The sequence below is a fragment of the Stigmatopora argus genome, chromosome 12 (genome assembly GCF_051989625.1).
Source record: "Stigmatopora argus isolate UIUO_Sarg chromosome 12, RoL_Sarg_1.0, whole genome shotgun sequence".
Classification (NCBI taxonomy): domain Eukaryota; kingdom Metazoa; phylum Chordata; class Actinopteri; order Syngnathiformes; family Syngnathidae; genus Stigmatopora; species Stigmatopora argus.
This window is the reverse complement of record NC_135398.1, coordinates 16,033,610-16,047,133: the sequence shown is the minus strand read 5'-3', so window position 1 is coordinate 16,047,133 and position 13,524 is coordinate 16,033,610. Positions and strand designations below refer to the sequence as shown.

At 41.3% G+C, this 13,524-nt stretch overlaps 1 protein-coding gene across 1 annotated transcript in view; it reads right to left on the bottom strand.

Moving 5' to 3' along the window:
* Positions 1-846: 846 nt before the first annotated feature.
* Positions 847-13,524, bottom strand: part of LOC144086196 (sodium channel protein type 2 subunit alpha-like) — an 86,916-nt gene continuing 74,238 nt past the window's right edge. Inside the window, 6 exon segments of the mRNA XM_077616040.1 lie at positions 847-4,410; positions 4,834-5,104; positions 5,295-5,395; positions 6,567-6,708; positions 6,791-6,844; positions 7,536-7,808. Of these exon segments, the coding sequence (XP_077472166.1) occupies positions 3,179-4,410; positions 4,834-5,104; positions 5,295-5,395; positions 6,567-6,708; positions 6,791-6,844; positions 7,536-7,808 (2,073 nt within the window). The 3' untranslated portion in view covers positions 847-3,178.

Here is a 13,524-nt window from a genome sequence, read left to right as displayed (position 1 = left end):
GTTAACAGGTATGCAGTAGGCACACCTGATTATGGGATCAAATGTTTCTTAACTGTACTGTTTCATACTCTTCCTTATATTCTGGTAACAATAGAATAACCAAATGACCCCACAGTCTTATGCATATCTTCTAAAAAAAAACTGCTTCCCAGACGATTGAGCCAAGGCACCCATTTTACATGGAAAAAACTGTCATGAGACACAATCAAGTAAAAATGTCACAAAACGTAAGAATATTCAAAATAAGGATTTCATTTCTATTTACACTACAATTTACTTATACTCAGAGTGAACACAACTGATAGTGAACACACTCTAAAACGTGCATTTTCCCTTGTGTGTCCTGTCCATGTGATCAGTTCCACCATGTTATTAGTTCCACCTGCTGTGTCTTTCCTAGTCATCTTCCGTTCTGAGTGACCCAGGTGTCTGAAATTGTCTGATTTACCAATGTAGGTGTATTTAAACCCAGTGTCTCTGTCAACCCTTGTCGGAGTATTGTTTGAGTTTGCCGAGTTATGTTGCTGTGTGTCTTCCCTCCGTGTTTCCCCCTCGTAAGTTTTGATTGAGATTTACTTGTTTGTGTTGTTACTTTTTCCCTGATTTTTGAATTTTAGGCTTAATTTTGTAAACTTCCTTTTGTTATTAAATCTCATGTCAGTTTTTGCTGCATCTGGGTCCAACTCCGTTCCAGTCACCCTACATCTGAGGTGGGCAAATGGGTTCTCAGGGCTGCAGTGGGTGCAGGTTTTTGTTCCAACCAATCCAACACAGACAGTTTAACCACTGAGGTTTGTGGTGGAACAAAAAGCACCTGACTGGAATCTACTGGTTGTACTTCTAAGGTACCAAATTGGTGGAAAGGTTTTTTTCTTATCAGTTGGAACAAAAACCCGCACCCACTGGGGAATAGTTTCCCCACCGATGTCCTAGATCAGGGGTGGTGACCACGTGGCTCTTGCGGCTCCCGGCCAAAATGAATGCGGCTCTTTGCTTCTTATCATGTTTCTCTTATTTGTATTCTCTCTTAAAACACTCAAATTAATTAGGGCCCATGAAAATATATATATAAATTATATTTGAAAAATAATTTGGCAGATTGGATTTTTGAATTTTTCTTCCAACGCAAGTTGTGGCTTTTTGACTCTCACAGTTTCAGATTTTGGCTCTTTGTGTCTAACTTGTTCGCCACCCCTGTCCTAGATACATAAAAATGCTGCCCGCATTTTGCCGTCCCAAGACCAATATGACAACCAGTGAATAATTAACAGTAACTCAACAATGTGGCTCAGACAGACAGAAATTTTTAGAACAGTTGACACAGAGCTCAAGAAAGGTTCAAAAAAGGTGAAGGACTTGAAGAATAAAGAGACATCCTTGGAGATTTTCATCAATCAAACACAAGAAGTGAATTTTACTGTTAAGTTAAACACAACTGATAGTACATTAAACCGTACTTAAATGAAAAGTCAACACCCACTCTGAATGACCTTCAGGTCAAATTATTTAAATTATACAAGCATTTCCTAAACTCTGATAATTGAGAAGAAAATGTTTAAACACTAATTTTGTGGTCAGTTATACCCACACGGATACAGACTGATAGACTTAAGCGCAGTTGCATATGCTATGGGGTATTTAATGACATTATGAGGAAGAGCTGGCAATATAGGATAATTGCATTTGATTGGCTGAGTACGGGCATAATTAAACATCGTGACAGGCAGCCAAATTCTGGAAAATAGCTGATGTTTGTCTCTACTTTTATACATTAGAAAAAATTGACTGTGTATTTATTTCAGTTTGAACACAATTATTTTCTCTAGGACAGTGGTTCTTAACCTTGTTGGAGCTACCAAACCCCAGCAGTTTCATATACGCATTTACCGAACCCCACCAGTTTCATATGCGTGTTTAGTGTAAAATAAAATGTGTTTTTTTTCAAATTCAAGATACAGTCGTACCTCTACTTACGAAATTAAATGGCTCCAAGACTTTTTTCGTCACTTGAAAATTTCATAAGTAGAGGTGTACTTTATATGCAAATTTTCTAATTTGTGCCACGGTCCTCACACAACTAACAAATAAACCCTTTAAAATTGGTCAAAGTGTCACAATTTTGTATGAAAGATGTGAGGAAACACAGAGAAAATTATCATGCCCTTGTTATACCTAAATGAATGTTATCTGTAACGGGCCGTATATGGCCTGCGGGCCGAGGTTGAAAAACGTGTACACACACGATCAGGGGGTGGGGCGAGCGCGCAAATCCCGTTTCGCGACCTGTTCGTCGGCCAAACGTCCGTCGGCGAAACGTCTTTCGGCGAATTGTCCATTCACGTGTGCCCTGCGCCACCGAAATATCTCCCTCCGCGGCCGTTATAGATGTAATACCCATGTTGTCCGCCGGATGTCGGCAAGAGCCCGTTCTACCAGGGGCGAAAGCCGTCCACTTTGTAATACATTTTAGACTTTTACGTGTCCCCTGTGTGTGTGTGAAAACATGTGCAACGTTGCATTTGTACAGTATTTAATGGCTTAATAAGCGAAATTCAAAATAAAATAATGAATAAGGAAATGCATTTAATTTTGGGGGGATTTCGTAACTTGGATCTTTTTCGTAACTTAAGTCACTCATCTGCATACATTTAGTACTTAGAGGCATTCGTAAGTAGAGGCATGACTGTATATAAATTCCTTGCAGCCAGGGATGGTCAAACGGGGCATGTTATCATGAATAGACATGAGTTGTGTCTTGCCCTCCGCGACAGAGGCTCCAGAGACCGACTCACCGATTCCCTAGGGTTCTATCGAACCCAGGTTAAGAACCACTGCTCTAGGATGTGCATGATTGAGGTGTTGTATTTCTCTTTAAGTTTAGAGATATTTTAATTTCATTTTTAATATTGGTGCATTTTAGGTTCACCTGGAAATGTCTCTCCAAAAAGACCAATATATCATGTCTGGACCAATGTATAGTCACTCAATGTAACATTACAATAGTTTTTTTCTGATGGCAGCCCTTCATTATTCCCAGGGTGTTTTACAATATGACCATATAAACCCTCTCTGACTTTTTTATGATTCACATAAAAATAGGCAAAAGTATTTACCATAATTTGCTCAAAGCATATTTCATTGGACAAAAACATTGAAACATACTCCAGACAAATTGGTCTTACAGGAAGATTTCCTCATAGTTTTAATGAGGATCCCCAAGTTCAGAGTCTTTGGCTAATAATCTGATGACATCCGAGAGGTCACTTGCTGCCCTCGTGACGCTGCCATAAGATGGTGGTGAGGACATCATAGAGCCCTCTGTTGTCTCTCCAAACTCACCAGCCACAGGCCCATAATGATGGATCATAGTTGCTATAAGGCCCTCAGTCTCTGGAGCATTTTCCACATCTACTACAGTCTCAGAAGTGATTTGTCTGTAGAGGTAAGAGGCCTGCTTCATCTGCCGGCACACCAAATGCCTCCTGTAACACCTCTGAATGATGATTGCCGACACTTCCTCCATTTTATGTCGCAGTGTGGAAGTGATGGGCTCGTGAGAAATATTAGAAGGGTTGGTCATCATGAATTTTTCCTCCATTTGCTGTTTGAGGGCATCCATCTCTCCAGACTCACCCAGGACTCGTTTTGTAAAGGCAAACAAGATATCCAGGCAGTGGATTTTATTGCCACTGACCATGGGGAGGTCCATAGAGATCAGTTTGATCTTGTTAGGCTTGGCAATGCGAAGGGGCTCTGACAAAGTGTCCGCAAAACTAGACAGCACGGAAAACTCAATAAACTGTGTTGCCTCTGAATCAAACTTCTCCCAGACCTCATAAAACATCTCAAAGTCATCTTCACTCAATGGATCTGTACTTTCCTCCGTAGCGACACTAAAGTTCTCTAGAATTATAGCAATGTACATATTTACTACAATGAGAAAAGAGATTATTATGTAGCTCACAAAGAAAGCGATGCCAACAGAGGGGCTGCCACAGTTACCCCGAGTATTTGTGCCAGTATTGACAAAATTAACATTGCACTCATCTGGGGAGCTGGACATTATTGGGCTCAGAAGGTTGTCCCAGCCGGCCGAGGTACTGATCTGGAAAAGGCAGATCATACTGTTCCCAAAGGTCTCAAAGTTGAACATGTCATCAACTCCATCCTGTTTTTTCACATAGGCAAAGTTTGCCATGCCAAAGATAGCATAGATGAACATGACGAGGAAAAGCAGCAGGCCAATGTTAAATAGGGCTGGCATGGACATCATTAAGGCAAACAGCAAAGTTCTTATTCCTTTGGCAGCACGTATAAGTCGAAGTACACGTCCAATCCTTGCCAGCCGGATGACACGAAACAAGGTTGGAGATACAAAATACTTTTCAATGATGTCGGCAAGAACAATCCCTGTAATGAGAGGGAGAATAAAATCAATACATATATATGTTTATTTTCTTGTGTGTTGAAGTAGACATTTTTTTGGTTTGGGAAGCCCCAAAAAGCATTGTTTAGAGAAGGCTACTACTGGGCTGGAAATTCGATATATGAATGTTAGCAGCTGTAGGCCAAAATTGAAAGTGACGTTTTGTCACCTGTTGTGGAGTTGAAAACAATGATTTGTGTTGTATTGATATCATATTTTTAGCGATTATTAACCAATCGCTTAAAAAAAACTATTTTTTTGCCATACGATCACGTTTGATAACCATACTCTGTGACTAAAGCAAAAAATCCAAAAATAAATAAGAAACAAGCACTGGCAGATTCTTGCAAATTATTTTTAAATGTACATCAGGCTGTTGTAGTGAAAATAACCACATATCTACTTACCCACAATGGAGAGGATAATCACCACAAAATCAAAGATATTCCATGCAACAGTGAAGAAATAACAACGAAGGGCAAAAATCTTGATCAGGCATTCTGTTGTGAAGATCACAATGAAGACCAAATTAATCTTATTGAGAATCAACTCCATGCGGTCCGACTGCTCATCCGTCTCCACCATCATTGTTAGCATGTTAACGATGATCAGCATCATGATCATGATGTCAAAGGCTTGCTTGGACACGAGATCAAAGAAGAAGGCTTGGAGCACGTTCTAAATTGGAGAAGGACGCACACAATCACCAACTAATTAACAGTCTGAATCAGTCTAATATAATAATAATTCTCATTTTTATAGAAATGTAACAGTTAAACAAACCATTACATTGTACTACCAAGTAAGAGCTATTCTACACAGATATCTCAAACATGTTTGGACTTGAAGAATAATGTTGTTACTTCACCGTAGGTCTTGGTATTGGCTTTTGTGGCTTTTTACTTCCTAATTTCTTCATAGCGTTGTAGTATTTCTTCTGTTCCTCAGTCATAAAAATATCTTGTCCACCTAAGTATAAGAAAAGATATCAACGTGCAAAACATTAAAACGTTGAGATCAGTTACTCCCCAGTGCATTACCACCAGTGATATCAGGGCAAAAATCACAGAATTACATGCTCAAATACTGCATAATGTTTCAGTGTTTTGTAGAGTTTATTTTATTAACATATATTTTCCACAATAGTATCTTGGACCCTCCTGGTATATTCCTTGGTCCTCATGATGCTCTCTGCACTTTAAACAGAACCCTAAAACTACAACAGAGCAGGTGCATTAATAACTTTTAAAGTGGGTGTACTGCGATGAAAGTAAAGGGGCCGAATAATATTGCACGCCCCACTTTCAGTTTTTTATTTGTTAAAAATGTTTAAAATATCCAATACATTTTGTTCCACTTCACAATTGTGTCCCACATTGACATTCATTCATTTTATGAACCGCTTTATCCTCACTTGGGGGGTGTTGAGCTGGAGGCTATCTGAGCTGACTTCGGGCCATAAGCAGGGCAGACCCTGTATCGGTGGCCAGCCGATCGCAGGGCACAAGGAGACAGACAACCAGACAGGGGTTGATAACAATAACAAACACCTGTGTCACATTAGGGAAGGAGAGCCCAAAAAGACATTGCAGGTGAAATTCATACAATCACATGGACAGGAAACCCAAGGAAACACACCCAACCATCAAAATCCCAACAAAAGATAACCGATAACATCATATTTGAAGACCTGTTCACGCAGACATTTGGTAACTGTAGGTTCAAAACGTTTGCATGTCGCATCTCATCTCATTTTCTGAACCGGTTTATCCTCTTTAGGGTCCCAATCCCAGCTGTCCAGAGGCGGTGGACACCCTGAATCGGTGGCCGGCCACCCGATCGCAGGGCACAAGGAGACAAACAGCCATGCACACTCACATCCATACCTAGGAGCTATTTAGAGTGTCCAATCAGCCTACCATGCATGTTTTTGGAATGTGGGAGGCAACCGGAGTACCCGGAGGAAACCCACGCAGGCCCGGAGAGAACATGCAAACTCCACACAGATGAACGTGACCTGGATTTGAACCCATGACCCCAGACCTGTGAGGCCGATGCGCTAACTACTCGTGCCACCGGGCCGCCCACGTTGGCATGTGTTCTGTGATAAACTTTTAAATCCCATGATTCACAATAATACTCATCTTTCTTTTCTGTTGATTGAAATTGTCAATAATGACACCGATGAAGAGGTTGAGGGTAAAGAAGGAGCCAAATATGATGAAGACAACAAAGTAAAGGTACATGTAGAGGTTGATTTCTCTGATGGGTTGCTCTTCTACCTGAAAACCAAAAGTCAATTCATTCAAATGTTTACAATTATATTCACAACTTTTACTCTATGGCACTGTGTGATACACTTACTCCTCTCGAATCAACAGCTGCATGCATTATTTCCATCCAGCCTTTAAATGTTGCCTGCAATACCACATTACACTGAATGAATGCCTTTCGTCTTAAACCATTGATGTTTTAATACAAATATAGAAAATGGTTATTTAGCGATAACAAATTGCTCGTAGATAAATATAAATAATAAATACCGTATTTTCTCGCATATAAGCCGTATTTGTAACAAAAAATGATGACTGAATCAAGGGTACAGCTTATATGCGCACAAGACTTACAGCGTTGCTATACTCTTTTTCACCAGTAGATGTCGGCAAATGAACATTTACTATTTGTTGGTTATTTTCAGTTTTGCAGTAAGAAAACAACAATTTCTGGATGAATTACAAACTTCCTTATGATATTGACTCTAATAATGTGCTTTTGATTCATACAGTATCTCAGAAATACCACATGCGATGAGTTTTCTTAAGATTTTCCCTTCAAAGTAACACATTTGTACTCCCTATTAAAAATATGAATATGGAGGTGAAAATTGTGAGTCAGGGGCGGCTTATATGCGAGAAATTTGAAAATTCAACGATTTTAAGGCAATTTTAAGGGTGCAGCTTATATGCGGAGGCGTGTTAAATGCGAGAAAATACGAAACAAGAACATATTCTTTGCAAAACATTGACGTCTCTCAGTATACTTGGGCTGTTAACAATTATACAAACTTTTTAAACACTTTTACCCCAAAGGAAGTTGTATAAGAACCTACCACTTGCAGAAGGGAAAGGTACCCTAGCCCAACGTTGTCAAAGTTGACTTTCACTTTTGTCCAGTAGTACTGAGTGTCATTCATGGCCAGGCAGTCTGATTTATTGTTGACTACCAAGAAACTGTGGGTGAAGCCCGTTCTATTTACACACTTTCCAAACTTGCCCGCAAACAGGTTGACTCCCATAATGCTGAAGATGAGCCAAAAGATGAGACATACAAGCAGCACATTCATGATTGAGGGGATGGCTCCAATTAGAGCATTCACAACCACCTGGTGAGCAACACAAAAAAACACACAAGAGTAAGGACCAGGAAACAGTTTTCATTTATGGTCAGCCCGTGAGCTACTAAATAAAGGGTTAGAGTGTGCAGTCGTTCACTTGCATCAAGGTGGACAAATTTCAGTGGGTCAAGAAAAAGGAAGTAAATAAACGTTTTCCATAATTCCAGATTTAAATGATACAGTAATACATCACCATTTAGCGTATCGACTATATGAAGTGTATAGTGTAGGAACAATAGTACAAACATGAAATTGGGGGAAAAAGGCAAGTCACAATTGGAGAATTATTTTATTGGCAACTAGGCGACATTGTTTATATTTGAGAGTTAAATAATAATACAGAGAGGGTTTTAAAAGGCCAAATAATATTAACTAGACACCATAAATACACTTTCCCTACAACACGGATACGAGTAAAATTCTGAGCAAATATTTGCCTTGAGATACGGGTCAAATATTGAGATACGAGCATACAAGACAGCCAGGTGGCCGAGACGCAAGAGGATGCTTATGATTTCTCATCGCATCTCCCTCGTGTAAATATCTCTACGAGCACTGAGCGCAGCCCTGAATTTTTTTCTTGTTTTTTTTTGTGTTAATCAGTGCCGAATTAAAAGAAAAATAATGGGTCCAAAGCAAGCAGATGCAATAAAGGGCAATGTGAAGAAAAGGCGTATGATGACAATCGATATTAAGCAAGTAATCGAAAAACGTGAGTTGTGTACGCGTGACGGTGCTGGTGTGACATACTAGAGTGTTTGATCTATTAGTGTGACATACTAGTGTTTGATTTATTAGTGTGACATGCTAGAGTGTTTGATTTATTAACGATTGCATGTAAAGAAGCTATGACGAGTTTGGATTGAATGTGTGTATCGGTGTTCGATTGTTGATCCTTGGATCCACATGGCAAGTGTGGGGCATGTTAAAGAAGATAGGTATTCGATTATTGATGTCTTAGCAAGTAGCTTGAGGCACGGGAGGTGTGCTGAATCATTACAGTAAAAGTTGGATTGAAGTAACAACAACATCTCGCTGTTCTGATTATTTCCCCCTGTGTCTCAAGGTATGCTGTTTGTTGTAAAGGCTGTTTGAGTTTGGGGTTTGTAATATACACTGTTTAGCGTGTGAGAAAAGAGATAATGGTTATTAATGTTTATTTACTTTTGAATTACGGGCGTGAATGTGAGAGTCTCGGGGCACGCACATGGAATAGCATTTAGCACGCTACCTTCGGCCACCATTATCGTTGACAGTGTCTATAACGGTCATAGAAAGGATGTTATATTATTGATATTGCATTGTTTGCCCTGTTGAATAATAGTAGGACTACTAGAAGTTGTAAAAGTAAAAGATATAACAAGTTATGACCGTGTGTTGAACGAGTGTGTGTGTGCATTGGGTTTTGGGTTCTAAAGTGTTGATAATATATATATATATATATATGGGTGTAATTGTACATTATGTTTTGGGTTCTAACGTGTTGATAATGTATATATATGGGTGTAATTGTATGTTATGGGTTTTTGTGTTAATGATTACAGTAAAAGTTGGATTGAAGTAACAACAACATCTCGCTGTTCTGATTATTTCCCCCTGTGTCTCAAGATCGAATGCAGGGTGTAACATTTTGGAGGCACCGCTGGGATTGCTGTTCAGATGTCCAGTGTCCAAGACCTGCTCACTGAATTCTGAGCCAGCTAAATCCCCCCAAACACAACAAACCAGGCAGATGGCAGTGAGAGGAGGTGTTGCTGTTTAAGAAGAACTGGAAGTTGGCGGTTGAGTACTTGTCATCTGAGGCCTACGAGATCATCAGAGGGACAGTAAAGACGTGCCAGTTCAGAGTTCACTCCTGTACAGTCAACAGAGCTCCTAGATCGTCAACAAAATGGAACAGTTACTCGAAGAGGTGGTAGGAACATTGAACAACCTGACGGAAAATAACCTACTGGAAATATGTGATTTTCTTAACATATTAAGAAGTGTTAAACGGAAATCGCGTCTATCATTAGTGGCTCACATTGTAAAATACCTAGAAAGAGAAGAACTAGAGGAAGTAGAGGATGAAGGCATGTCTGAATTGTTGAAACTGAAGGATAAAATATCAGATATGAAGCATGAAGTCAAAATAGATGAAAACGAAAAGCAAGGATCAAGATTGGAAGAGACTCCAATAACTTTGCCCCAGCTACCAGATGCTGCGGACCCTCAAGGGGGTGTGTCTCCCCAGCCCCAGCCAAGCTCATACTGGCGCAAGGACTTCAAAATTGCTGGCCAAATAGGTGAACCAGGCCAAAGGGACAAGCTGACATTCTCCAGCCTTGTTCATCAAATGGAAAATGGACTGAATAGGGGTTACCTAGATGTGGAAATTATTGATGCAGTTATCAGAGCTATCTCCCCCAGTTTGCAGCTACGTAATTATTTGGAAGAGAAACCTAACCTCACTCTTCCCACACTCAAATGCATCCTACGCACTCACTTTCAGGAGAGGAGTGCTACCGACCTCTATAAGCAGTTAGCTTCAGAAGTGCAGCAGATCAAAGAGACTCCTCAAAGTTTCTTAATGCGAGTCTTGGGTCTTAGGCAGAAGGTACTGTTTGCATCTCGAGAATCAGAATCAGGACTCCAGTATGACCCAAGTTTAGTCCAGCGTATGTGCTTGCACACAATACTCACTGGTCTCCAGAGTGACAGTGTGAGGGTAGATATGCAGCCTCTCTTGCTGGACTGTAAGACTTCAGATGAACTGTTACTAGAGCGGTTAAATATAGCCTGTGCTAATGAAGTGGAAAGGAGAAATAAAAAGAAGTTTAGTACCCCACAGGCAGCGACACATGTTAGCAAGGTGCAGTCAGAAGAACTACGACCTACCAATTGCCCTGTAGAAGAAAAACCAAAAGTGTCCCCTGAGGTACGAGCGGAGTTGACTGAACTTAAGGCAAGTGTTGCTTCTCTTAAAGATCTCAGTGCAGAAATAGCTCAGATAAAGGAGATACTACAGCAGTCTACATTTCAGCCTCAGTCCTACCCCCCACCCTCAGTTAGAAGACCAGTTGGGGACCCCCAGCCACCTTCTGCTCAACAAAATTACTACAGCCAGCCCCCAGCACCCCACTGGAACACTAGCCGCCCTGCTTATGTCCCAAGGAGGTGTTTTGCCTGTCAGCGAGGAGGGCGAGATGTACAGTGCACACACTGTTATCGCTGTGGGAGTGGAGAACATTTCCAAGTTGGATGTAAAACACGAATTGTCAGGCCGCTAAGAGAAGCCCCTTTAAACGACTAGTGGTTGCCCCTGCGGGACGAGTGTCAACCATGAAGAGAGAGAAGTCTCAACTATTTATACATGGTGACTGTAGGAAATTTCCTAGCAGAGACAAAGGCACGTCCTACCGGCCACCCCCGGCAGCAATAGGTCATCAACATAAAATTACCTCCCTAGTTGGAAGGCAATGTCTAGTTCAGTGTTATTTGAATGGCCACCAACTACAAGCATTATGGGACACGGGTTCGCAAGTTTCAATTATTGACGAAAGGTGGAAAGAGGAATATTTACCTGGCGTGCGACTGAGAAATGTCTCCGAAATATTAGAAACATCTGCAGATCTGACATTGATTGCAGCAAATGGGATTGAGATGCCTTATATTGGGTGGGTTGAGACAACATTTCATTTGGTCTCAGGGGTACACAGAAAAAACCCATTGACAATTCCAATGCTTGTGACAAGCGGGCATCATCTGTCCCATCCCATTATTGGTTTTAACGTTATTGAACACATTCTGGCACAGACCGAAGTGGATCAACAGTACCTTGCTGTGAGGAGGGCTTTCCCAAGTCTCAAAAGAAACGAGGTGAGGACTTTTATACAGGCCGTCAGTGCGGAACAGATAGACCAGTATGTAGTGAGAGCTAGGAAAAACAGGGTTTTAGTGCCAAAACACACCATTATTCAGATTGAATGTCGTATAGCTGCCAAACCTTTCAAAGAGGGCACGAGTGTGCTTTTTCAGCCAGATGTGAATGCCCAGTGGCCAGAGGGTCTTGAGTTCAACGACACCTTGGTCAGGGTAAGAAAGGGTGTTTTCCCTGTCATTACAATTGATGTCTCGAATCCTACAGGCCATGATATTCTTTTACCCGGGCGCACTGTAATTGGCACAGTACAACAAATTTTGACTATACTTCCCGCTGAGATTTTTGAACCAACCCCAGCACCAACTGCAGTGAACCATACCAGCATTCGCACCCCATTCAATACAGGTGAACAATGGGACCCACCTGTAGATGTAAGTCACCTGACAGAGGAGCAGAGAAAGGTAGTCAAAAGAATGCTGAGAGAAGAGTGTCACTCCTTCTCAATCTCAGACAATGACATTGGCTGTATTGACAGATTACAAATGACTATCTCTCTCAAAGATTCTGAGCCAGTAAAGCGTTCATATATGTCAGTGCCCCGACCATTGTACCAAGAGATGAAGGGTTATCTCCATGACTTAATAGCACAGGGCTGGGTGAGAAAGTCAAACTCATCATACTCCTCGCCGGTCGTGTGTGTCAGAAAAAAAGATGGAACTCTTCGGTTATGCGTAGACTATAGAGACCTAAATAGGAAGACACATCCAGATAGACAGCCGATCCCCAGAGTTCAAGACATCATGGATAGCTTGGGCGGGAACTCCTGGTTTTCCCTCCTAGACCAGGGGAAGGCATATCATCAGGGGTTTATGTCTGAGGAATGCCGAGCACTGACTGCTTTTGTTACACCATGGGGACTGTACGAGTGGATCCGTATCCCTTTTGGCCTCATGAACGCCCCTGCATCGTTTCAGCGTTGCATGGAGGAATGTCTGGAAGGACTTCGGGATAATATCTGCATCCCTTACTTGGATGATACGCTGGTTTTCAGTAAGACTTTTGAAGGGCATGTAGAAAATGTGAGACAAGTACTTTGTCGCCTCAGAGAGTATGGCATCAAACTAAAACCCAGCAAGTGCAATCTCTTCAAAGCTGAGGTTCGCTATTTGGGCAGGATAGTTTCTGCAGAAGGCAGCAGGGTGGATCCTGCAGATTTTGAAGCTGTTCGATCACTGAAAGACATCAAACCACACACTGTGGGTCAACTCAGAAAGATGCTTGGTCTACTGACTTATTACAGACAATATATCAAAGACTTTTCCAGAAGAGCGAGTTGTCTGTATGACCTTCTGAAAACAGACCAGAGTAATGCCCCAAACAAAACAAAGACAAAGAAACCAAGCCATGTTGTTCCCTCAAACAAGCCGATCACATGGACTGACGAGCACCAGCAGGCGCTTGAACAACTGATTGAATGCCTGCTCCATCCACCAGTATTAGGATTCCCAGATTTTACCCAGCCATTCATTGTACACACTGATGCCTCACACCAAGGGTTAGGTGCAGTGTTGTGTCAGAAGCAGGATGGCAAACTTAGAGTCATTGCCTACGGCTCCCGCACATTGACAGCAGCTGAAAAGAATTATCACTTACATTCTGGTAAACTGGAATTTTTGGCTCTAAAATGGGCAATCACTGACAAGTTTCGAGATTATTTGTACTATGCCCCAGCATTCACGGTATATAGCGACAACAACCCGCTCACATACATTCTATCCACTGCAAAATTAAATGCAACCACTTCCAGGTGGGTTGCAGAATTGGCTGATTTCCACTTTACAA